Consider the following 25,894-nt stretch of genomic DNA (forward strand, 5'->3'; position numbering starts at 1 on the left):
ATAGAAAGCTTAGGAAGGGAAGGAAACACATTGTTCAACTTGATTTCTCACTTTTTCTTTTGAAGTTTTCATTTTGGCATTCAGACTATGCCATCAATTTAAAGTACAGTTTTATTGATGTTTATAGTAGCAAGCTGTGTTAGTCTTGTGAACTTTCTCTACCTGGTCTTTCTCTAGGTTCCACCTATAATCAGTGATGAGACACGTTCCTTCAAAATGCAGTTTAAATCAGAAACCATATGCCTGTGAGAGTGGTACAAACAGTGAACACACATGCTCCCTCCCCTTCTTGGTGCGCATGCACACACACACCCACACTCCCATGCCCATCACCCCCCACCCCACCTGTTAACTGCAAATGGATAAAAATGTACCTCAATGAGATATCCAAAGCTTATTGTTTAAGAATTTCCACGCCACTTGAAAGTGTGTGCTAGCAACATTTCCAGAGGTTATTCAAGATCTGAAATAAAAAAAAGAAAAACCAATTTACACAGAGCCTCCAGCACAGAGTTTCAGTCATACATGTGATATAAGGGTAATGCAGAATTGGAGGCTGGCTGCCATAATGTTGGAGAAAAACCAGGAAGTTAGTTAACCCATACTTGCTTTTTGTCAATCACAAGCTTAAGGGCATTTTCTATGGCCCACGATATTGGCCTTTCCCTTTGTTACACAGCTATATTAGCAAAGAGAGAAATCTAGACAGACTGCACTTGCAAACCTGAGATTGGAAACAGTGAAGAAGTTGTAATTAAATAGAGATTTTATATGACAAGTGAGAATAAAAGAAAAATAGGAGAAAAAACCAAGCAACCATTAAATCCTATGCTGTTGGCAGATCACATGATCTCTGCTTTCATTCCAGTCAGTTTATCAGGTTAATGCTGTGTACTAAGGGTCAGTGTCATACTGAGCACTGGGTGCTTAGTATGTAGTGCCAAAATGGCTATTAGCAGAGAGGGTAGTGATAATTTAACATAGAGAGCACCCACACAGCTCTGGTGTGGGTATTTGTGAACTTTACGTGTTCAAAGGAGTGAGAATATTGAGGCTGCATCAATAGTCTCAGATGGTAAAGAGATTGAAAATTTATAGAAGTTTGTCTAGAAATACTTACTGATCCATTTATTGTGAATTGCAACAAATTTCTGAGGTGAAATAAAGCATAGTTGTCACTTTTTTTACCCCAGTAAACCTCACATCTTTTCCAGCAGAAGTATGGCAGCAGGGAGTGAATGTTAAAGGTGTTGGGAGGGTAGCGTGTATATTTTTATGAAAAGCAAGAACTCAGGTTGCTGATGCAAGCAGATAGGCATCCATGTGGTCATAGGCTGACATCCAAACAATGGTTTAATACTTTATAGTCATAATCTGTTTTGGTAATTCTTTCTGTTGTGGTCTGACATTATGTAATGTAATGGTCGTTGTTAACTACAGTTAGGTTTTCCTATGTGCCTAAGAAAGTGAAAAGTAATTCTGAACAACTGTCATCTGCTGTGACTTAGAATTCGGATCTAATTGGTTGTTTTTAACACTTTCTTAGGCTGTTGTTCATTTTCATTCAGCTGCTTGAGGTCTTTGTTTTCATATTCTTTGACCTCATAAATGTTGCTGGAACTACTCAGTTCAATTTCAAAGTACAAAATATAGTGGTAGTTTCCCTGTGATGATCCTCTCTATGCTGGGACAGTAAAACTATCTAAGTTTATTGACTGCAAGCAAGTTATGAAAAAAATTGAGAGCTGTCTGAGTAATAGTGAAGATCGTGTTTAAATTTAAGTCAGTCTTAGTCTTAAAAGTCTATAAAGTAGCTACTTTAACCTTACAATTGTCTGATTGTGTGCCAAATACAAATATGGTACAGTTAATTCTTGAAAACAAGCTGCCCTGGTACTGTTGATTGACGGTGGGGTGAAATAGGACAGCAAAGATTTCTTTTTCAGTTTGTTTGCTGTTCTCTTCTTTCAAGAATGCTGCCCTATATGCTCATTTTCCTGATGAATTTTGATCAGTATTGGTTTTGTTTCAGTATTGACTCCAAGCGCTATAAAAAGTTACATAGAGGAAGGTGGCTTTTTGTGTTTAAGGAATTTTAATTCAAAAATGCTTATAAGGAGAGGGGGAAAGAAGTATTTCACAGGTTTCCATTTGGTTTCTCATTTTTTTGGGATTATGTTCAAGTTCAAGGTTCCTCACAAATGTTCTCATCGGTAAACTGGACTTAAATTCTGCAACATGCCCCTTGGGTTTCCGTGGCTCTTTCTGCAGCAGACTCAGGTAAATTATAAACCGCAAGATTTTAATCAATCAATTTAAAAAATAATATTCCAATCAGTGTGATATTCTTTGTGGTGATTTGATATAAAAATAAAATTTCTTAATTTCTTTAAATTCTTAAATCTGTTGCAGACTTTGGTTATGATTGCGCATTGCCTTTAAGTGGTGGTCTTGGTTGCTGTTGGGCAGACACCTAGGAAATAGTTGCAGCTCTTAAAGGATCATGCGGTGCTGTGTGTAATAGTACAGAAAGAGCATGTGCTTTGGAGTAGAAGGTGTAAACTGCCTATTTTGGGAGTGACAATAAATGTTCTCATATACATGCTATAATGTAGCATCTCCAGTTCTCATTCTAGCTTGTCAGGGCATTCGATGTGTCACTTTTCAGGTCCAAATGAATTTTTGTTTCTTGTATGACTTAAAATTCAGTGATTAGGGAGATAGTCAGAATGTTCCTATATCTTAATAAGGAATCAACTTCTGGCACTTCTTTCCAAAAGGGAGTAGGTTAATAGGAGTCAGGTAATCAGATTGTTATCACTTTTGTTTTCTTGGCAGAAATCTTCTAGTGTGTGTATCCTGTTCCTTTCTTGAGTCTGAAATTTATTTCCATCACCTCGTTTTGTTTGTTGACCATATTGAAGTGTTGAGTTTGTCCCTGGATTTCAGTATCATGTTTCCTAACAGCTCTCAGGTCGTTTGAAAGGTAAATAATTTCTGTCAGTGGTCAGAATCTCCTAACTGCATATTTCTGGAATGCAGTCAAGAATATAAAATTTATGGTGGTCTTCAGAGGCAGTTAGAACTTGCTCTCCCCTCATTGCAGTTCCACAGTTTGCTGCTGTGGCTGCTGCTGTCAGCGAGAGAACTTTGTGAATCCTGTTTCTGTTGGTTTTAGTCTTTGCAGATCCTGTTTAAACTTCAGTCATACAATCATTTAGGTTGGTAAAGATCCTTAAGATCATAGAATCCATAAACTGCCATGTCCACCAATAAGTCATGTCCCAGTGTACCACATCTACACAGCTCTTTGCACACCACAAAGATGGTGGCTTAGTCATGTCCTGGGTAGCCTGTTAAAATGCTTGATAACACTTTCTGACAAAGAGATGTATCCTGATACTCTTCCTTGCAAAAATCTCTTCCTGGCAAAACTTGAAACTTTTTCCTCTTGTCCCATCTCTTATTACCTGGGAGAAGAGGCTGATCCCCACCTGGCTACAGCCTCCTTTCAGGGAGTTGTAAAGAGTGTTAAGGTCACCCCTGAACCTCCTTTTCACCAGGCTAAACAACTCCAGCTCCCTCAGCCACTCTTCTGTCCCAAGAAACAGTGTGCTGCTTCCATTATCTGAATTATTTTCTTAAATACTTGAACAGTAATTGGTAATCTCTGTCTAGCAGTTACTTTCAGCAAAGATTCTTTTTTTTTTTTTTTTTCACCTGAATTTTACCTGTGAGACCCATGGGCATTTTTATAATTTTAAACACAATATTTCCAGAGACTTGATGCAAATAGATTTTTGCTGGGAAGGGAGCAATACTCAGTACTAGAGGAATGTGACATACATTCTGTACAGCAGGAGGTACTTAACTGATGCCATTGGTTATGCAAATGAACAGAAGCTACCTTTGTATAGCAGTGAAGTCATCGTGGAGAAATGTGGATTTTGCCAGATACTGAAAGGCAGGCATTCATTTGTAAAAACTGGAAAGAGGGATAGAGAATGACAAGAACAAAAATGAAAGAGCTAAGAGGAATAATTAATGAGAAAAACAACAAATTATATGAGTTTTGATTAAAGGATGATACTGAGCAGTAGCTGGTTTTGATTTGGAAGAAGATGTTTATCTCTGCAGAAAGTAGATTATTAGGTTACTTCAAGAGAAGAAAGGAGGGGAAATAATGTTTCAACTTCTGGATGCAAAGATAATCCTAAGATAAGCAAGTATCTAAAAACATTCATGCCATAGGGTCTGATTTAAAGTCTATCCAAGACAGTGTTATATTTTTCATAAATTTAAATGGGTTCTGTGAATTCATAAAGATTTGTGATCACATCTGGAAGTCTGGTCATAAGGGCCTCTTGCATAACTTCCACGTCTCTAAATTTATCTGTGTGTAAATAGATGTAATTATATCCTTCTTTTTGTGTGATTCTTCTGTGATTACCCACTTTATATTCATTTCTCTGTAAAATGCTCCCTGTATTTATTGTATTTCTGTCTTCTTGTCAAATAGGTAAGCAACCTGAAGAAAATTTTAAAAGGAATACTGGATTACAACCATGAGGTAAGAACTATTTGAACTAACCTGCATCTGCTTGCCTTTTGAATTATGTATTTTGGTTAACCTGCAGAATACAATTTATCTTCCTCAGTTAAAATTCTGACGTTTTCTTGCAAACTTATTGGCATATATAGTGATTCATGGCCTATTTCCTAGTCTTGGCCTTCTTCAAACCTTCTCACCTGCTTTATTGAATACTCAGGAGTTCCAGGGAAGCCTGATATGCAAATTTTCTCATGTGAAGAATAGATGGCTTTATTGACTATGTTCTGATAATGGACTTTGTGATGTACTGTAATGTACCTGTGTCTGATTTTTTTCCTTCCTCCTCTGCAGCTGAAGTCTGCTCTTTTCCTTATTTTTCTCTTGGGGAGAGTGAGTAAAGAGCATTTCTAGCCTCTCCCAACATTAAGATTTTAAATGAAATATTTTAATTCAGGTGTATTGGGCTCATTCCTTGTCATTCTCTCTTATTTTGAGCAAACTCAGGACTTAATTACTCCAGAGAAGACAGTATTTTTTCTTTCAGTGGTGAATCTTCAGCTGAAATATGCTTTCAATGATGTTTGAGATGAATTGATCTGTACAGGCGGCAGCACAAAATCTATACTAGTCATGTTTGAGACATTGCTTGTTTCAAAATACTGTCTTCTCATAAATGCTACAGAGATTATTTGTTAATAAATTGAAGTACTTCAGAATGAAAATATTAGTCTTAGGAGGTCATCTTCAGTAAATGATTAAGTATCCATGTTTAAATAAATGTTGAAAAGTCATGATTAAGCAAGCTGGTCATGACTGGCAACACTAAAAGAAACAGATCAGGTTTTTGTTATGGAAAATAAATATTACTAAGACAAAGTGATGCGAGCTTCTTTTTGGTTGGTTAGTATATATGATGATTAAGTCTCTAGTGTCGAAAGTTTACTGTTAGGCAAGTTCTGAGTGGATTCAAGCTGATTAATTTCTGTAAAGGTAGGGCACATTTATTAATCTCACTGGATTTTGGTTTAGGTTGGTTCTTTCCTGCTGAGGCAATGCTGGAGGTGATAGTAGGGGTAATCTGGATTCTACTAATTAATTCTGTTTATGTTTTCCTCAACATTATTCCCTTCCCTGCTACAAAAATATAGATATGTATGTGGATTTTACCTGATGCAGTTAAAAGCGTTTGACAAATATATATACTAATATTGTTCACCCTCAAAAATTCAGAAATTTGTATTGCATTCAGAAGAACAACCAGTAAAACTGCTACATTTGCTGCCATTGTCCATTAAAGTATAGAAGAACAAGAAGCCTAAGTTAACTATTTATAGCTTTCATGCTTTGTTCTGCCTCAGTTTATCTTGCTGTAGCCCTCTGCTGCTCTGGAACTGAAACTTTTAATTTTTTTTTAATGTATCAATCTTTGTCTTTTGAAAATGGGTTAAATGCTCTTTTTCATCTCAAGGTAGTTATTATACAGTCTATCCTTCATTTTCATATTTCTTTTGGGGGCTTAGATGGGTTTTTTGGGTTCTTTTCTTTAAATTAAATTATTTTTCTTGTTTATTTCAAACTCAGTTCACACCTTCGCATCCTTGACTTCTTACTAGTGCCTACCAATTTACCTCTTCCCTTCAGCTTTCCTCAACAGGAGTTTTATTGTCAGTGACTAGGAAGTCACTGCAGTGGTGTTAACTTAAACAAAGCATTGCATTTGTAAGAAATTCAAGAAGTGCAGATCAATATATAAATGCATATCAGAATCAAAACACATTGTATTTTCTGCTAATGCAGTCTGTATATGATGGTAATATTTTTCATTGTGGTTGATGCATTCACAGAATTCTTTTGACCTAAAGAAAGTCCTTTCCAACAAGAGTGAATCTGCGAGCTTTAAAGTATGCAGAGATTATTAGTAATGTTGAAATTAATTCTTTGAGAAGACTGCATAAAAATCCTGCTGTTCCACAACAGAAAACACACCGTACATAAACGGAATGAAACCTCAACACTTCATGAAACCCAACCCTACTAAACTTTACAATAACTTCTTTTCTTTGTATTCTTCCTATACGCTGTGTTTTTTATAAATGCCTTAATCTGATTTCTGTTTTTCTTGGGTATTGCACAAAAAAGAGCGTGCAGCAAACACATGACTGATACCCTCTATATAGTCATTGTTTCCTTATTGCACTGTGTTTTAAGTTACAGTTTCTTTTTATCTGCAATTAATGTGTCAGTGGTGTGTTTAATTCCAAATTTCATATTCATATTTTCGACCCTCTGTTCAGTAAAGAGCAATTTAGCAGAATTGTCTAGTTCCTTCTACTGCCAATCATTAATCCTTAATGATCTTTAATGATAATTCAGATAACACTAATAGCAAGTCACACGGGCTTTTGTTTTGTGGGGTTTTTTTCTTTTCTTTCTGCATGTGGGCTGTTTAATTACATATCATTGTACTACTACCTCAGATTCTCTTCCATGGAACAGCTTTCGTAGCTGTAAGACTTGCCAGATATCCTTAAATTTGCTGAAAGTGTGAGGTCTAGTGATCTGAGTTTTTTGCCATCTTGTATTTGCCACCTGTCAATGTTAGATCTCTGTATTGTATAGGTGAAACATGTTTCAACATTTAATTCTTTAAGAAAGAATCTTGCTAACTGTTTATCTAGTGGTTGCTTGTGAGTTGAGACAGTCATGTTTATCTTTTCCCAAATATTATTTGTGTCAAACAATACAATTTTATAGTGGGATGTTATATAGAGCAATTTGGTTTGTTTTGAAGGTGTACTCAAAACTATAGTAAAGTAAGAGTGAATTGCTGTTGTTGATTATGAATCATCTTTGTATGAAACAAATTGATATGTATATGTTCAGTGATACAGCCATGTATGTACCTTGTCTTTATGCAGATTCTAGGGCAACAGATAAATGACTTCACCCTTCCTGATGTTAACATGATTGGAGAGCATGCTGATGCTGCAGAGCTTGGGAGAATGCTTCAACTTATTTTGGGATGTGCTGTGAATTGTGAACAGAAGCAAGGTAATTTTGAAAACATGTTTTCTTGGTTATTGTGCAACTATTAAGGAGAAAAATTATATTTCTTGGGTTTCTATCAGAAACAGATTTTTTAAAAAATTAATAATGATGACATTATTTTGTTGTACAGATACTGGTTTTTGGTGTAAGTTTCACTACTTTTGGAGACTCAGACTGAAATTGAATTTACTTGTAAGATGCATATTTTCAATTTTGATTTGCTGAGCTGAAAAATCAGTCTACAAAGAAAAAATTATTGGGTACACCTTTTAACCATTTATGAGGTAGATCAGTATTGTTAAGAATGGAAAATGTGGTTATTGCTTTATTCAGCATAACTCTTGATTGTAGAGATGCATTCCATGCATCATTTTACTTCATGGCCAAAAGCCATCAGTATGGCTAGTGCTTGGTCTGATGATATGTCTGGTGTGAACTGGGTTACTGTAGTTTCTGAGATGTTTCTATGGGGTTGGCAAATAGGAAAAAGTAATACTGGGAACCATGCCCTTCTGGGCAGCAGCTGAAGATGGAGCACAATAAGGTCATCCAAAAAGTCACTTCAGGCCAATTGCCAGACAATTGAACCCCACTTTAGCAGTCCCTGAAGGAGACTCTTGTCTCCTGGCCCACATGGCACTGACTGTAATTCAGACCTGCACAAATACAGTAGAGACCCATTCATCTTTCTTGGAGGTACCAGAGAGGATGTGGTGAACAATGGAGATGTTTGTTAAAGTGTGCTATATCCCATGTTCTAAACTTGCTTTGAGTAAGCAGGCTGTTTATTGTTACCCCCGTTACCTTAAATTACACTTCATTCAAGCCAGATGAAGGTAACGGCAAATGCAAACATTTATTCTAAATACTTTAAACAGGAAATTTAGTCATGTGTGGGAAAAATAGATGTGTTGGAAAATAAGACTTTTTTTAGTGTATTTGTGTGACAGTTGCATCAAATAAGTGTGTCTTCTAGATATAGCTCATTTTGTGTTTGATGGCTGCCAAGATTTTATTCTTGCCTTTTGTCTTCTTCTTGCTTGGTGCATCTTAACTTTACAGCTAGTTTCTCCTTTCCAATTTTCCTAGCTGACTAAATCACTTTAGTTTCTCCTTCTGAAATTGCTTCTATTCTCTTAACCAGGAAGTTGTCTGGCTAGTCTACTAATTAAAATAGGAGGAGTTTTATTCCACAAGTACATAAATAACTCTGGTTTATTAAACTTCTTGTCATCTCTGTTTTATATAAAATTATCTTCCTTTTGGTGACTATTTGCCATTTTCAAGTGGGAAGTATATCTTGTTCTTGTGTCCCCTTAACTCTTTCAGTCTGGACATTAAAAATGCACATTTGAAATACCAGAACAATCTAATTTTATGTACTTTGAGCAAGATCCAGCATGAGCAAATTTCCCACTTGAAGCTGACTTTTTCCCCAGTGTCTTTCTCTTAATCACATCATTAAAAGAATAAAGGAGATGATGTTTGACTGGAAACTGTATTTTACTGGGCAAGTCATTTACTCCTTGACTCAGTCTAAATGTCAGAATTTGTTCTTCTGACTAATTTATCATCTTACAAGGTACCTCTTGTGTAGTTCACATGTACACAAAATAGCTGAGAACTTAAAAAGTGGAGGGAACTTAATTTGTGATGTGCTACAGAAATAAAAACAGACACCAAAAATTAACATGAAAATGCTTTAAAATGAGGATGCTGTAGGAAGGCAGGCTGTTACTATTACACTTACAGAAAAGAACAACCTATGCATGGGTCATGTACTTCAAGACCCTGAACAGTTTGGGAACAATTGAGTAAAGAATAAAAGTTTTTTCAGAAGTGTGAGATGCCAGGAGAGGAAAAAGGTAATCATGTACTCTTTTCATTGTTGTGGAGTTCAAATTAGCCTGGATTTGTATCTGAACAGGCTTGTGCTAAAATCTTACTGAATTTGTTGGGGTGGAACTTGACTGGTGCTTATACCTTGCAGTGGCATCCATGGCATCTAGTCATTTTGTAGGAAGGATGCAGCTTCTGATCTTACCTTCTATGACTTGAGTTTCAACATTGACATTTCAGAATGCTTTTATTTTCAGAGTACATCCAGACCATAATGATGATGGAAGAATCAGTTCAACATGTTGTTATGACAGCCATTCAGGAGGTATGCTGGGATGCCCATAGTGTGTGAAAGTTCAGTCTTTCATTATTTTACAGTAGTATGTTTTTGCCCACTTAGGAAAAATTTCATTGAAAGTAAAGAAAATAAAGGGGACTAGATTTTGCCTTTTTATAGTGAAAAATTTCTTATTTTTTCCTTAGAAAAATGTTGCTTTATGTCAAATAAGTCTGGTTGAATGTCCCACTTTTCTTTAAATCTAGAAGACTGAAACTTCTAGATATATTTCATACTGGGTTCCCTTTCCTTTTCCCACCCTGTGAATCCTGAAGTGCACTAGATTGATTTTCTGTGGATACCCAGTTACTGTAGAATTTTGTCAAAATGTGTACCTTGAAACAACAAAATTTCATAAACTGTTTCTTTTTTTTTAATTTAGTAGACAAGTGAAAAGAAAGAGATTTGAGTAACAGTGTTGTTTTGTCAGCTGTAGTATTATGAATTTTGGGTAATGATATGTAACATGAACATATATGAATAATACAATAGGCTGGTATGTTTTACAAGTCAGTGAGTATACTGCAGTATATTTTGTCGAAGTGCTTTTCTGTGCGCTTCTACACAAAGTAGATCAAAACCTCTGTTAGCCACTGAAGCCCTCCTGTGACTTACGAGAAGTCCGAAGTGCCTATAAGAGAAATGTCCAGCAGTCTGTAGATGTTTACTGCAGGGAAAGCCACTAGCTAGAGCAGGCCACTAGCTAGGGAAGGCAGGAGACCACTAGTAATCCCGTTTCTTCTAAACCTGAACAAGAGAAACCAAATTCCACATTGAGCTTTAGAGCAATTTCTCATCTCTCTAATGTCTGAATAGAGAAAGAAATACCAGTGACCCTACAAGGGAATCTCTCCACAGTCATCGCTTTGACTAGTGCTGTATCCATACATTCAGTTGTCTGTGTACGGACTGTGGCAGTAACACATGCAGAGAGGACTTTGGAAATGAGCATCAAAAGAATTGTTGTCTAAATCATCTTCCAGTCAGTGCTGCCAAGCACCAGTTTGCTGGAGTTCTGGCGTATTTCACTTTTTTAAAAGTTTTGTAACTGTAATATGCAGTATTTTGGTGAATTTTTCTAGTATTTTTTATTAAACCCGTACTGCAGCATCACTGTCTTCTGCACCACCTTGAAATAGAAAAACTTCTTTTATCTTCCTTCTATATGTTGAAAATCTACTTGATTTTTATAAAAGTCTCCTTTATTTGATAAAATAGCCCGTTGAAGCAGCCCAGTTTTCAGCATTTAATGAGTAAACTTTGAACTTGTTCATTGTGTGTGCCCTTTCACTGACGTGATGAGTAGACATAGGAAGACATCACAGGGTAAGGGTATGTTCTTCTGGAACAGATTTTAAAAATTCAATGAATCAAAAAGCTTAGTATTCAGCTACTGGCACAGTTCTGAGTGATTTTAATGCTACTTTGCAAGCTGCTTAGAAATCGAAGGCATTTCAGGACCAAATGAGGAGGATCTCAAGTGCTTAATGAAGAGGCAAGAAAGGTATCTCAGACTTTTAGGCACTTTGAGAGCAAGGCTCCTCTCCATTATTTTTCAATGGGCTTGGAGTTTGGAGAGGTCCCAGTCAGCTGGAAGCTAGCAAATATTATTCCAGTTTTCAAGAAGAGAAGGAAGAAAGATGCTGTCAGTTACAGGCCTATCTCACTTCAGTGCCTGGCAAAATTATGGAGAAGGTTATTCTGGGAGTTAGATCATAGCCAGCACAGATTGATATGGGAAGAAGTGACTTGGAAAAAGCAGTATGTAAGAAATTAACTATGTATGAATGTTTGAGAAGTTGGTATATCACCTAATCCAAGCATTTTAAAGCATTTGACATTGTGGGTAGTCTTCAAAATTTTGTCAGAAGAACTAATTTTCAAAATGTCAGAAGGCCTCTCTAAGCTTTACTGATGTGTTATGTAATTAATTTTTCTGTTTCGGCTGAGCATGTACAAATTTTTTTGATGCTTTTTTGGTTATTGTAAATCATTTTACTCATGGAAGTATTTCACAAGGCAGAGTAGAATAAGTTTTCTCTTTTTTTTTTTATGAAGAAGCTGATTTTTCAATGGAAGAAGCAGCATTTTATATGCTAAATTTTATTCAGTTACTTAATTTTTAATGACCTGCAGTTCTTCATAATTAATTTTCTTCACTTATTTGTTAGAAATATCCCTTATGCTCCATAAAGGTTTTAGAAATGAAACAGTGATTTTCTGTTAAGTTTTCCAGTCAAATTGGTCTGGTGTATTGACTCCACTTAGAATCTGAGATGCTAATCTGCAGATGTAGGTATCAAAATGCAAGTTGTGCACAAGATACAAGACTGAATACATTCATATGTGTAATATAACAGGGTCTTTTTATTTCATGATTTTCAGATTTTTTAAAGGTCCAAAATACTTTTTTAGAGAAATTATTTTGTCCATTATATATTTCCCTTTCCCCCTTCTGTCATTTTCCCAAGTCTCTTCCTGGAGTAGCCAAGTTCATTATTGGGGAAAGTAAACAAATTGGTTGCCTTTGCTGTTTAGAACATCTCAAAATTTGATCACTTAGCAGCTCTCTGTGCAGGTCAAATTGAGAGTCAGAATAGTGTCAGGAGTAGTGTCAAAAGTTGCCAAGGGGGGAGAGTAGGAAAAGGTGCTTACTCTCTGGGGTAACACGAATGGTGTTACTTCCACTTTTTGGTTTTGTGCTGTTTTTTCCTCCTCTATTTTGTCCTAGTTGTTTAAAGATTTATCTTGTCTGAAGTAAAATTATTTTTTTAATAGTTAGGAAATGATATAAAATTATTTTATTGGGTCTTTCAACAGATAAACTGGAGGTAGGCTGGGTATCAACTGGAGGAAGAAGAAAGTCCAGCTGCTTTAAAGGATATACAGTGTCAAGCATAGCCATGACTCATAAAAACTAACATAAAGATGTTCTAAAAGAGAAAAAGAACATGAGTACAGAAGCTAGGTTTTGAAATTGCTTTGTGGGCACTTAAGTGAGCTTATACAGTATTATTAACTGTAGAAAAAGCATTTCAGATAAAGCAAGTGTTTTTTATTTTAAAATCATCAACTAAATAGAGCAACTGTGTTTGCAAAATCATGTGTGGGGGAAAAAAAGCTTTCGTAATTCATGTTATTCATGCATGCAGGTTTTGTAATAGTTGTGGCCCTTCCCTAATCTTCATGTATCCATGACAACACAGCTTGTTCATATTTTACAGTGAAAGCAGTTAAAAAGTGAGGGTTTTAATAATACAGGATTAGCAGACCTACAAGTATTATGTAAGATATCATACCGAAACATGAGCATGAAAAAATATAGATGTAAAGTATTAACAGGGAATGACAGCTGCTTCTTATAAAACTATACAAATAACTGTAAGAATTGTCATGTTGTCCTGGAAATTGCACCATTTAAAATCCATACTGACCGCTATGCAAAATAAACCAGAAAAAGAACAAGCCTGTAAATGTTAGTTGCTAGTTTATTTCACTCTGGGAAGCTCTTAAACAGGATTTTCTTTCTCCTGTAAAGACCTAAAGCAATTGCTTGAATTTGCAAGCACATTTTTAGTGTTGCCCTTTTTATAATCTCTGCACATCATCCTCCATTTAAATTACATGGGAAAATAGGTGATTATACTATATTTACACTAAATGATGAATTTGGAAATGAAAGCCAGTTCCAGTGCTGCAAAATTTGTTCCCTTTGTAGTCTGGTCCTGCAGAAATCTTACAGATGTGAACAGAAAATGAGAAGGGCACTTCCTCCTCTTTTTTATTCTCTCAACTGATTTGAAATACAAATGAAATGACGTTTGCCCCTCTAAACTCAAAAGTATTACCATTGCTCCACACCTCTCAAGACCACATACTCTAGTACCACACTTGCACATTGCATATAAAGCTCTGAAATTACATCAGTATTTAATGAATTTTTTCTGACTGTGAGCTTTTAAATAAAGGAAATATATAGAAGAAAACAGTGTGGAAATTTGCTGTCAGAATTATTAAAAATCTACTAGTATTGTAAGATTAGTAATAAATAATGCAGAAAAAGCTGATGTGCCATTGAGCAGGTAACTGATTAAATGAGCATTTTGCAACTCTAAATTTCAGTAATATCAGAGAACGCTGATTGACCAGAAACAAGTCAAGAATAGGGAAAACTAGGCAAGCCTCTTATTTTGCAGTTTTTACGTGGATGGAAAGTGTAGTGTGTATTTCAAGTTGATATGCCTATCTGTATGAAATCTTAAAATACAGCATTCAATGAAAGTTTTCTTGAAATTTTCAAAAAATCTAAATGAAGAGTGAGAAGTTCAAGTAAGTGAGTGGAGTTGTGTGCTCTATTGGCCGTTCTATTTATGGTAAAGCTTTTGCTTCTCAGTGGGGAGAAGCTGTGTACAGGCAGTCCTGAAGCAGAGCATGGTCAAGACATTTTCTTGCATAAACCATTTACATACTTACAGTATGTGAGGAGATGTGTTAGGAAAAGATTGAAGCAATCCTTTGCCATGATAATTCTGCCTTTACATCCCACTTCTTACAGCTGTTTTATTGTTAACTGATGATCAGAAGTTGGATTCCTTTTGAGTTATCTAGCAATCTCGTTCTTTGTCTGATTGTGGTACTGGGCACAAAACAATCCCTTAAATTTCGTCTTTAGCTTTTCCACCATACATACCACAGACTATCCAATTGCAGGGTGCTTTCTGTTGCACTGAGTCATGTGAGATACATCTGCACATGTATCTGTGGCTCTTGCCCTTGATGTCTCATTCACATTTCCCCATAACATTCTTAATGTACTCTTGTGGATTGAAATTTACACATGCAGTGTGCATTCATGGAACACCCAGAATATGTATCTCCAGTATCTAATCCTACTCCAGATAATGTCCTCTTTTCTGGACATTTCTGCTAAAGGTTCTCAAGGACAGAATGTTTTGGGAGAGATGGCAAAACTTGTTGAAGAAAGTAGGAATTATATTATTAGCCATGGCCTGCCTTATGGCAAGTCCCAGAAAGCAATGACGCCACAGTGGCCTCTAGTGGATTGTGTGGTCACTTGTATTCCTTCCACTCTGAGACTTGGACCGTCCTGTTGAGCTGGTTTTTCAAAGAGGAAGTTGTGTTAGGGCCAGAAAGGGGCAGTGGCTGTTAGGGCTATGTTGTTGTACACCCTTGTAGGCTGCATACAGCATGGGACCTGCCTGTTGGAAAGCACTGACTTAGCAAGGGGAACTTACTTGTCTGGTGTGTGAGTGCATGTGTCCAAAGTGTGTTTGTGAACAGCATCGTGGCATACAAAATAATGAGGGGAGTTCAGTATTTGGCTAATATGGGATATCCCTGTTAGTCAGCTGGAAAAGCTGGTGAAATGCATTATTAAAAGTGTGTATGAGCATCACAGAGCAGGGAGGGATTGGGAGGTTTTGTTTAAATAATAATCAGCTTAGAAAATAGGGTTCTAAATTGCAGATAAGTTTCAGTTTCATGGTAATGAAAAAGACTTCATTTTTCAGGGGACAGCTCTGAGGCTAGGGACTTTCTAATTATTGTTGCAGAGTTTGGGCTTGATGTAATGATTCTTCATGCAGTAGTTTGCTGTTGTACAATTGTTGAAGAAAATGGAAAAAATTTGGCAAATGTTGTAAAGATGTGAGGACGACTGCTGAGGATAGATTAATCTAAATAATGCAGGTAAATCCTAATTAATGAAATGGGGAAAGTGAGCGAAATATGAGTTCATTATTTGAATGATGTAAATGTCAAACAGATTTTTCATTTGTACATGGTGATATAAACAGACAGGACTGAGAAGTGAAGGCTCTGTGTATCCCAAAAGACCTTGCTAAGGAAAACAGTGCATAAGCACTGATTTCTAGAAGGAATAAAGGAAGTACTGTCTCTGGAGAGAGTTACCAGGGAAGAAAACTTGTCCTGATTTTGGTTAGGATAGGGCCTTTTTAATTGTAACTTTCATGAATCGCATCATTGGAGAGCTCTTAGCTCTTTTACGTTTGGACAGAAACCATCAGCGCTGTTCTGTAGTGATGCCTTTTGAATTAGTTACAGTGTATTTCTCATTTGCAAGACTGTTCCTGTTTTTGTCTTACAACTTTTAGTAAGAGCATTACTTTATTATGTTTGCTTGAGCTGTGTGGGAGGTGGTTGCTGAGCTACAACTTTTGCTAGGTTTGATTTCACTTTTACCAACTGGTGCAGCTGATTGTTAGGTTGCTATAAGAAAACTTACCAGCTTTTTTCTTTCTTTTGATCAGTACATAAGTCAGATTTGTAGGATTAATTAGAGCATTTGTGTTGAGGATTTGACTGGGGTTGTTTTTTGTTTTGTTTAGTTGCTTTGGTTTTTAAAAATTTAGGCCAAAACCACTATCAGCTATTCCTGCACTGAAGTAGTACACAAGAAATTGTAATACTCATTTCAGGAATGCACTCTACTGAATTACTTTTTAAGGTTGAAAATTACAGACAACTCCAGAACAGAATTTTTGTCACCTTTGTTTTGCACTAGTAGTTGATATAGATATGTCCTGGAGTTGAGTGGAATAAATAAATAAATTGATGTTAATATCTAAGTAATGGAAATATGAAAAAGCCACTCACTAGCAGAGAAAAATTAAAGCTAGGTCTTGCATGGTGTGTTGATATCATTCCAGTGATACTGCATTAAAATCTTTAGTGGGATGTTCTGTAGGCTTATCATAGACAAAGAATGTGCATTGTCAAAAGAAAAAAGATAATGTAAGGTTTCTTTTATAGCACTCTAAATCTTTCAAATTATGAAGATTTTTTTCTTTTTCATGTTTCTGAATATGTCATATATAAAAATGAAGTTAAAAACTTTCAAATTAATTCAGGTTAAAGCTCCCAAAAGTAAAAATCACCTTGGTATTTCATTGAAACTTAGGTTTTAATATAAAAGTAAATCTTTGCTTTTTCTAATCCAGTATAATCTAATTGCAGTTGATGAGTAAAGAGTCTCCAGTCTCTGTTGGAAATGATGCTTACGTTGACCTTGATCGGCAGGTATCTAAGACTAGATGTTTATTTTCTTTCAATCATAGCACGTCAGTGGCCATATTAAGAACTCAGTCTTTTTTTTTTCTTTTTCATTTAATCATTAAAGGATGTTGTGGAAAAGTAAAATAAAAAGTGAGAAACTAAATCTCAGTCTTTCAAGTCCTTTAGCTTTGTAAAATGACTTTGCTTCTCTTGTATATTTAAAGGATATAGAAAAGTTTGTTTGAAAAACCAGTCTAGCTGTATGACATAACGGTGCAAAACTGCAGATTGGTACAAATCTTTAGGCATGGAGAAAGAAAGAAAGAAAAGATAAAAAATATGTACTCTTTGAATAAATATTTTTTCTGAGTTCCTATTTCCAAAGTCAGTTAAAAAAAAAAACAAAAAAAAAAACAAAAACCCAAACAAACAAACAAACAAAAAAAAAACCACCTGCTTCTGTGGGAATCCTGGAAGTGCTGCAAAATAGAAGAGAAGTTTTCAAATACAATCATTCCCAGTCTGATATATTTAAAAAATGTACAAACCAATTTTTTACTAGCTTATCCTCATGCTAACACTGTCCTACGTCCTCAGATGTTTTTCTTATGAGAAGAAGAATAGTACAGTGGTGCTCACTGAATTAATCCATTATGTTTTCTCTGCAGAAATATGTAAATTCTTGCAGATGAAATTAATTCTTTGTATGTAAACAGGCCCGTAAGAAATAAACTTGCAAATGCAAGGTATGATGATGCTGTTTAAGAAAGCTCATTTACACTTCATCACATATATAATAGTACATATATATCTTTATCTATATACATAACATGCATGCACCTATTTATCACACCAGTTTTCTTGTAGCTATATTTTCTGTTATCTTAACTGCATTCATTTGCAAACCAGTGAGACACATGTCTTTAAACATTCAGCCTTTGAAAGGAAGTATCAGAATATTTCCCAGTGCTTATACGATTCAGTGCCCTTTTTTAAAGGGTAGGCTTTTCTGTCACATACTAGTTTTATTCCTGTTGTGCACTAGAACTAGCTTCCAGAGACTAGAAGGATTTTACCCTAATTGTCCATTCCCTGAATTCTACCTTCCAGTCCTTCCTATATTTCAAATGTAGATTGAAAATTGAAATTACACACTCTTCACGTCTGTAAAGAAAAGTGGTATTGACAGGGTTTTTTCGGTGTAGAGATTTGGTGAGTTCTTCAGACCCAATTTCTCCTAGAGTTTTTGACTCAATTTATAGAGTAGATGTGATAATTATAACGTAAAAAGAAATACTACTTTTAGGTTATGTTTACTTTTTACGGATACACAAACTAAACAGTATTCACATCTGCTTCTTATTTTTTTCTTTATATGAGCAGAATTGCTCAGTTTTTTAAAAATGTAATGTATTACCTCAATGTAGAAATAATTTTACAGGCTGTAGTTCAGAATATTTTTAAATGGATCACAGAGAGTGATGAAAATATAAACATTTCTTATTTATGGTAGCTGAAGAAAACTACAGAAGAATTAAATGAAGCACTTGCAACAAAAGAAGAAATTGCCCAGAGATGTCATGAGTTAGATATGCAGGTAAGTTTGCTATGGAGTCCGTATCAATTTTGAAGTGGAGAAAAGATGTGTGAACTTTTAGGTGGCTGAAAATAAGCACTAGCATATTGAAACATAATTTTTAGAAGGGGGATGAAAATGTCACAGTAATTGTTTTGTTTTAACTTGTCCTAGCAGAATGAATATCGTTGTTTTCTTGTTGCTGTGTTGTCAGTATTATGATTCATACTAGCAAAACTTCTTTTCATTCGGTTAGGAAGGGTTTGAGCTGGGTGGTAGAACTGTTGCTGTGGAGAACTAATACAATTCTGCTGCTGTAACAGTTCCAGCTAATAGTTAAATCCCAGTCAGAAGCTGCTGTAGAGCATTAAATGTGTGTGGGTTTAGACTAAGTCTTACTGTAAGTCAATCAATGCTCATCTGGAAGACATGAGGAGTGTGAAGGGGGAGCCCTGAAAGGCATTGCTATTGCAACCCTACTTTGAAATATTAATTCAGGTTTCTTGTAGTAACTGTTGGAATTAATAGAGCTGATCTTTGTTTTTTGTGGTTAATATATAAACCCATGTTTCAGGTCTTGGAGCACTTTGGGTTCGTTCCGCTACTGCCTGTTTTCACGGTGTTAGTGGAAAGTGAGCTGTCTTCGGGACTGTGTTCCTGTTTCAGGCGTGCTTGCAGATGGCCTTTACTGTGAAGAGCTAGTTTTATCTGATTCTAGGGAAAGGATGCAGATTTTATTATAATGAAGTTACCTGCTGTCATAACAGACTTTTTCCTTAAATGCTTGTGTGAAATACATTAAAGAATAATTATGTTTCCTGAGTTGTAACTCTGCCCATAATGTTGCAATGTGTTGGTTACATCACATAGCAATTGAATACCTATTAAATGATACAGTGTATTCTTGTGATATGTGATTTGTGAAGCCTGCATGTTTCTGTTTGTGGCGTCTGTTGATACTTCATTATGAACATGAAAAAATACTGCTCTCTGTACCTGGGTAGGTTAATTATTACTCTTCATACTTTTTTTACAACAGGTTGCAGCCCTCCAAGAGGAGAAGAGCAGCCTGCTTGCCGAGAACCAGATTTTGATGGAACGATTAAATCAGTCTGATTCCATTGAAGATCCCAACAGTCCTGCAGGTCGTAGACACCTGCAGCTGCAGACACAACTAGAACAGCTCCAAGAGGAAACATTCAGGTAGAAAAGCAATGCTTGGTTAGGTTGTTTGTAGCTGGCAATAGAGGTGACTTAGAGATTTCTGGTTCTGCTGCAAATATGAATTGTATAATGGACGGTGTATAGCCACAGTAGTACAGTTTTAAAAGTGATATATACATTATAATTTCGCTCTTTACAAGATCCAGCATTTTAAAAAGCACAGTTTCTTAATGTTGAAGTGCTTTATATAACACTCTACTGTGAGTTACTTTGAATTGTTTGTGTGCAGTCATTTTCACCCATGTTTTGCAAAGTTAGCAAGAATGAAAAGCAGCATGCTTTCTCCTTTTTGCAAATTATTCTGATTGTACTTTTAAGGTCTAGTAATTCCTAGATGAAAGTTTGCTACAGGCTGTACTGCTGGTGGCATTATCAACATAGGAAAATATGTCCTTCCCTGAATTTGAAAACAAATTCAGAGATGATGAAAGATACAGACTATCCATCTATGAGTTTATTTACACTTTATTTACATTTCCCCGGTATGTGAAAATACAGTTCCTCTTTAAACATCCTTCGTGGTCCTCTTGACTGTTGCTTTCAGGCTGTGTAAGCCTGTTCTGCTGAAGAAAGCTGGTTCACTTCACCATAACCTTTTCATTCTTTCCCATACTTTCCTTCTCCTTTGTGAGTGAACTTGTAGTATTTCTTTCTTTACACTGCCAGTTTTTCTTTTGCTATCTTCTTCTCATTGCCTTTTTCCAATTCTATATGCCACATTACTTTCCTTTTTTTTCTATTTTGCCATTTTTCCAATTCCTCTTGCTAAGCCACCTTTCCTGCTTATTCTGACATATCATCTCCCGTTAGTTCCATGAAAAAGATTCTGTGTTTCTCTGTCACAACAGTTAGTGCCTGGATTTTTTCTTTTTATACATCTACCATGTAAAGGAATAAAGTAATGGTGATGTCCCCTTTCATCTCTTCTGATTCATCTCCATGCTCTGCAGTGATTCCTACCTGAGTCTGGTATCAATTACTGTTCGAACAGATTCTGTCCCCGTGTTCAGTATCTGCACTGTCAGTTACTGTAGTGTCAGGTTCTGAAGTTATTCTATACAGTTTTCATAGGTGAGACTCATTCCTGGTCTCCTTTACCTCCTTCCCCTGTCTTCATATTGTGTGGTTTCTAATGGCAATTTGTATGTGTTGCTTCCATCTCTACCTGATCAAGCAGGACATATGTGCAGCTTAACTGGTGCCTAGTGTGATACACCACTTTTGTTCCTGCTCTTGCCTCTTTGTCCTTTGACTGTCCTGGTCTGTCATGATCCAAATCTTCATTGTTTCTAGTTTGAATGGCTCAAAGATTTTCTCTTGTCTCCATTCTTGTAGATTGTTTTTGGACTCCTTGACTTTTTTTTTTTCATCGTGCCCTTATCTCTTATCCTGGATTGTTTATGTTTTAATTTCAGAGCAAACTCACAATAGGACTTTCTGTTCTGGGTTGTGTCCTCTTCCGTTCATTCACAATACATTGAAAAAGTTTCTATTACTTTGTTCACTGCCAGGTTAATAGAGCTTTGGCTATGCATAAGTGTATGCAAGCAGTTCAGCACCTTTGGTCAGAGTTCTTTACTTGCTAACGAGATACCCTGGTTCTCCAGATGTACTGGGCATGCACAGGTTCTTTATGAGTAAATAAATAAAGCCACTTCAGTGAGAGGTCTAAGGCATTTATAACATCTTAGAATCAGGTCATTGTTGGAGGTAGATGAGTTGGACAACTGAACAGAATAGAATAAAGATGTCATGTTCAAACTGTGGGTGTCTTAAGATGAAAAAAGATTAAAATTTCTCCTTAAGCTTCCCTTGTGAAAAACTACTGTTATAGAAGGAAACCTCTGGTTTTGTTTTTATGAGAAGATACATTACCTTGTAAATTTTCAAATAGAAAGACTGATATTAAATTGGGAGCATTCATAAAGTTAATCTACTTTTACATTTTGAATAAGCACATTGTGTTGTTGTTTTCCTTCACTGCAGTAGGAGGCCATTTTGTGTGTTCTTAGAGGGGGTGATGAGGAAAGGTAGCTGTGGCTCACAATGAGAAATTATTTCCTGGGTTTCTTTTCATTCTTACAGATTAGAAGCTGCAAAAGATGACTATCGAATACGCTGTGAAGAACTAGAAAAGGAAATTGCGGAATTGAGACAACAAACAGAAGAGCTTACTACACTGGCAGAGGAGGCTCAGTCTTTGAAGGACGAGATAGATGTACTCAGGTAAATTTTGTTCCATTAACTCTTTTTTAACTACTACCTTTTAATCTGTATAATTTGTGTAGTTAATCTACATTATCTTTTGTTTAAGTAATTTAATATCAAACACTTTCAATGGCAAGATTCTTTGGATCCTCTAGTTTAGGTACACATACCTGTGCACAATTCTGCTTGAGTACAATAGTTGCTTATTTTGTACCTAATCAATAACTATTAGTAAACTTAGTAATTCTATGCCAATTCATGGTTATAACAGGGCACCCACTGGTCTCTTTGAGTATGCAGTATTCACTTTATCATGCCTCAGGCATCTGTATTCATCAGAAAACTAGGCTGTTTCCTTTCCTGTGTTTGCATTGTTTGGACTTGGGTGGTGCTTTTGGTTTATTACATAGTATTAGTGTGAACAACATCTGTTGCAGCTTTCATTCCCACTGGATTTTTAGCAATGAAAGTTGTCATGATTTGATGATACTGTTGGTTTATGGAGTGGGACAGCCACTTTTACTATGGAGCATATTCCTTCAGTATTGGCATCTATTGCCGTGGGTTATTCAGAGCAGTTACTCATTCTCTCCAGCAAGGCTTATTTAATACTGCTATTCCTGATTCACCAGCAGCCTTCTACCAAAGCTATCTGTCTTTATCCCTTCTGTCATTAATATAAGGAAGGAACGTATCGGGCTGCATAAATTGTGTAGGTGGCATGGGTTCAAAGAGCAATTCCTTGTCCCAAGAGAGAGGCCCTGCACCTCACTCAGGATTAAACAGAGCTGTCTTGCCTCAATGTTCCATAAACTGACACATTAATTCAGTGGGAGATTCCCTGGATTTCACAGGAAATTGGGTCTGTAAATTGGTTGATTCTAAAATGAAACTGGGAACGGTAATAGCAGAGGTCTTTGAGGGAGGTGAGGTCCATTGTAATCTTGGGAGTGCAGCAGGTGGATTGATAAAACTCTGAAAAGCTGAAGCCTGGTGTTTCTTTTTATTTTTTATTTTTTATTTTTTTAATAATGAATCAAGTTTCAAAACTGTTATGGTGCTTCTGTGTCACCAAGTACAATTTGTCTAGCAGAGATCTTTATGATTTTAGTCCTGGTTATCATTAAAACAAACTGAGTGGCAGAAACTTTTCTTCTTTACCCTTGAAAAATTTAGGACAGAAGAGAATTTAGAATTGAAATGAAATGAGTAGGAATGAAGTTGTTTTAGCTATTATTTTAAGGTTGGAAGCAGATAAGAAAGTTGTGTTAGGAAGAGGGATAGGATCTAAAAGAACCTTCAGCATCAGCTCTTAGAGTAGACAAATATTTATGGGACGAAAACAGACAATTAAAAGTGAAAACAGACAATTAAAAGTGAAAACATCAGTAATAGGAGGATGTGATTGCTTTATTGTTCTTCCATGAATGTCTTCTGCATTAAGAAAAAAATGTGAAGAAGCATTTTAAATTCTGTTAGTTTTGTAAGTTTTCAAAGTTCAAATTTGATACAAATCTGTCCCTTCAGGCATTCTTCTGATAAAGTAGCCAAGTTAGAAAGCCAGGTAGAATCATACAAAAAGAAATTGGAGGACCTGGGTGATTTGCGGCGGCAAGTGAAGCTTTTAGAAGAGAAGAATACAATGTACATGCAAAATACTGTGAGCCTGGAGGAAGAACTAAGGAAGGCCAACGCAGCACGCAGTCAGCTGGAAACATACAAGAGACAGGTGAGGACAGGCGTCATCAGTGCTATAGTACTGTGTATTGTTCAGCACTTTTTCTTCATAACATGGCTAATCCCTCAAAGTAAAAAAAAATCTATGAAAAAAACAACTCCTGTTTAAAAGACTTCCATGTTTTATAGGTACTTGCTACCTTTGTCCTCCTTTCCTGCAACTCTTGTCATGACTACAAGTTTGTTTGTCAAAAAGCAGTGTTTCTTGCATTTAAAAACTCAACAGACGTAAAGTGTTTGGGTTTTTTTCCCTAAAATGATTCCAAATTCATATTCAGTAGTGAGGCTTGAATTAGAGGCTGTCCTTTCAGAAAAATTATACACTTTTCACATACAATTTTCCAGCAGTGAGGAACACACCACAGCTGAGGTAAGTTGTTCCTGTGGTCAAATAACTCTTTTTTTTAAGGTTTTAGTTGCTCTGATATATCTGAATTTTTCCACTTAAGAAGAGAGAAGGACACGTGTCATCCTTGTTGTTTATATGCACCTAGTGGAGTACAGAATGTGTCAGCAGCACACTCTGTGGAGTGTAAGGCACCTATTTATCCTCCTGCTTATCCAAGTGCCATGTGATGCTGTTTCTGTAAAGGTGGAAGATGTGCTTAAAGTTCTTTCTGCTTCTGTACTTCAGGGACACAATATCATTCTGGTATTCTTGTTACAGGGCTAGACAGAGCATGGTTTATTAAAGCTGTAGTGCCTGCTCTGTATTTCTGCCTGATCAAATGATCACAGCACAGGGGTCCCTGTATGTCAGTTTACTGTAGAATAAAGTATAGAAACAAGCACTAACAAGCCCAGGAGCGATGTGTCTCCCTAAGACTTGATAGATTTTTTTTCCCTGCACTTGACGGTCTCAGTGTTTAAAACAAATTGTTTCAGCCTATGTGGCCTAATTTTAAATACAAATGATTTTACCAGAAAAAAAGAACTTGGACAAGAAAAATTGTCCAAGGGGGCAAAGAGAAATGTAAATATGGAAAGAAATGGCCTTCCACACATAAGTAGTATCAAGTTTACTGGCAACCCAATATTTCACTCTGTTAAACAGTTGAGCATGTGATATTATTGTGTAACCTCAACATCTGCATTTGATTCTTCTTATTTCACCAAGCAAAAGGATTTTGGAAGGGCCAGTCCCATCAGTTGTGCTGCTAAAGTGCTCCTTTTCTTCAGTGTATTTTATGCGTAGGATTTCCTGTATGAGGAGATGTTGTTTGGTACGAAACTGTTTACTGACTGAGACTGGAATAAACCTCAGGTGTCCTGTGGCAGATGTGTTTTTCTTCACCTAACTACGGTGTCTCAAAATGAATGTCTTCAGTGTCTGTAAGACTAGGCTCCTTTTGAGACCTGCATTTTGTGACTCATAAGCCACAAAATTATTTTTCTGGGAATCCTAAATTGTGCTATCAGAAGTAAGCTGGATATAAGGCTTGTGATGTTATGTCACTTCAGAGTACTAGTCTGCTCCTGTAATGGAATATGTCTTGTCTGGTGTTGGAAGGATTTAACCTGACTCATGAGGACACCATTAGAGAGTTATTTCTTTGGCTTAGAATCATTGTGCTATGCAGATGAAAGTGGTTCATCCAAATTCCTATAGTAATCTGCAAGGAAATTGCATCTTCACCTCACAGTCTCTGTGAGGTTGAGTGGTGGTGTTTTGTTTTCTCTCTTCTGAGAGCAAGCGCAAGCCTTTTCTAAGAAACTTTATTTTGGCATAAAGAATTGAAATATAAAGACTGCAGGATTTTTGTTTTTGTAATTTTAATTCAGCCCCTTTGTGCATGTGCATTCTGATACATAGTTAACAGTATGTCTTGCTTTTCTTTGTTGCAAGATTCCTGCTTTACTCATTCCACACACAGATAATGCTTAGTGAATGTGATGGCAGTTCATTTTTTTTAAAACTTCTGCATTACCATGAAACTCTATGTTTTTCTATGCACTCACAAGTCCTAATTCAAGACAAATTTATTTCCTGCAGTGTTTTTCTAGATACCATTACCTTTGCATGATTTCTTACAAACATAAATGCATTTATTTCCATTTCAGGTGAAAATACTAATATTTTGCAAGTGGTGGCACTGTCACTGGTGAAGGCCTGCAGTTGTTTTGTTATATCTGCAGTAGTTCTGATAGCCTCAGTGATAAATGTCACATCAGAAAAATGAATTATTTTCATATCTATCATGTTAGTTTCTTTAATCTCAGAAAACACAGGCCTATGCTGGTTTTGCAGCTTCTAATTTAGGAACAACAGTCGCAAAGTCTGTCTCTAAGACTTAGGACCATTCATATTTTAGGCCTTGTAGTTATTTTGCTATAGTTG

General features: G+C 36.1%; 1 protein-coding gene across 6 annotated transcripts in view; it reads left to right on the top strand.

The window, feature by feature from the left end:
* Window positions 1–25,894, top strand: part of HOOK3 (hook microtubule tethering protein 3) — an 85,610-nt gene that overhangs the window by 27,029 nt on the left and 32,687 nt on the right. For 5 of the 6 annotated variants that reach the window (XM_068176885.1, XM_068176882.1, XM_068176884.1 and 2 more), the window contains 8 exons: window positions 4,520–4,570; window positions 7,471–7,603; window positions 9,697–9,764; window positions 16,773–16,835; window positions 18,325–18,408; window positions 19,427–19,590; window positions 21,697–21,837; window positions 23,347–23,548. In XM_068176885.1, coding sequence (XP_068032986.1) covers window positions 4,520–4,570; window positions 7,471–7,603; window positions 9,697–9,764; window positions 16,773–16,835; window positions 18,325–18,408; window positions 19,427–19,590; window positions 21,697–21,837; window positions 23,347–23,548 — 906 coding nt within the window. Of the gene's footprint in view, window positions 1–2,184; window positions 2,281–4,519; window positions 4,571–7,470; window positions 7,604–9,696; window positions 9,765–16,772; window positions 16,836–18,324; window positions 18,409–19,426; window positions 19,591–21,696; window positions 21,838–23,346; window positions 23,549–25,894 lie in introns of all 6 variants that reach the window. The other variant, XM_068176887.1, reaches the window with a different exon arrangement.

This window comes from Anomalospiza imberbis, chromosome Z, assembly GCF_031753505.1.
Source record: "Anomalospiza imberbis isolate Cuckoo-Finch-1a 21T00152 chromosome Z, ASM3175350v1, whole genome shotgun sequence".
Taxonomy (NCBI): domain Eukaryota; kingdom Metazoa; phylum Chordata; class Aves; order Passeriformes; family Viduidae; genus Anomalospiza; species Anomalospiza imberbis.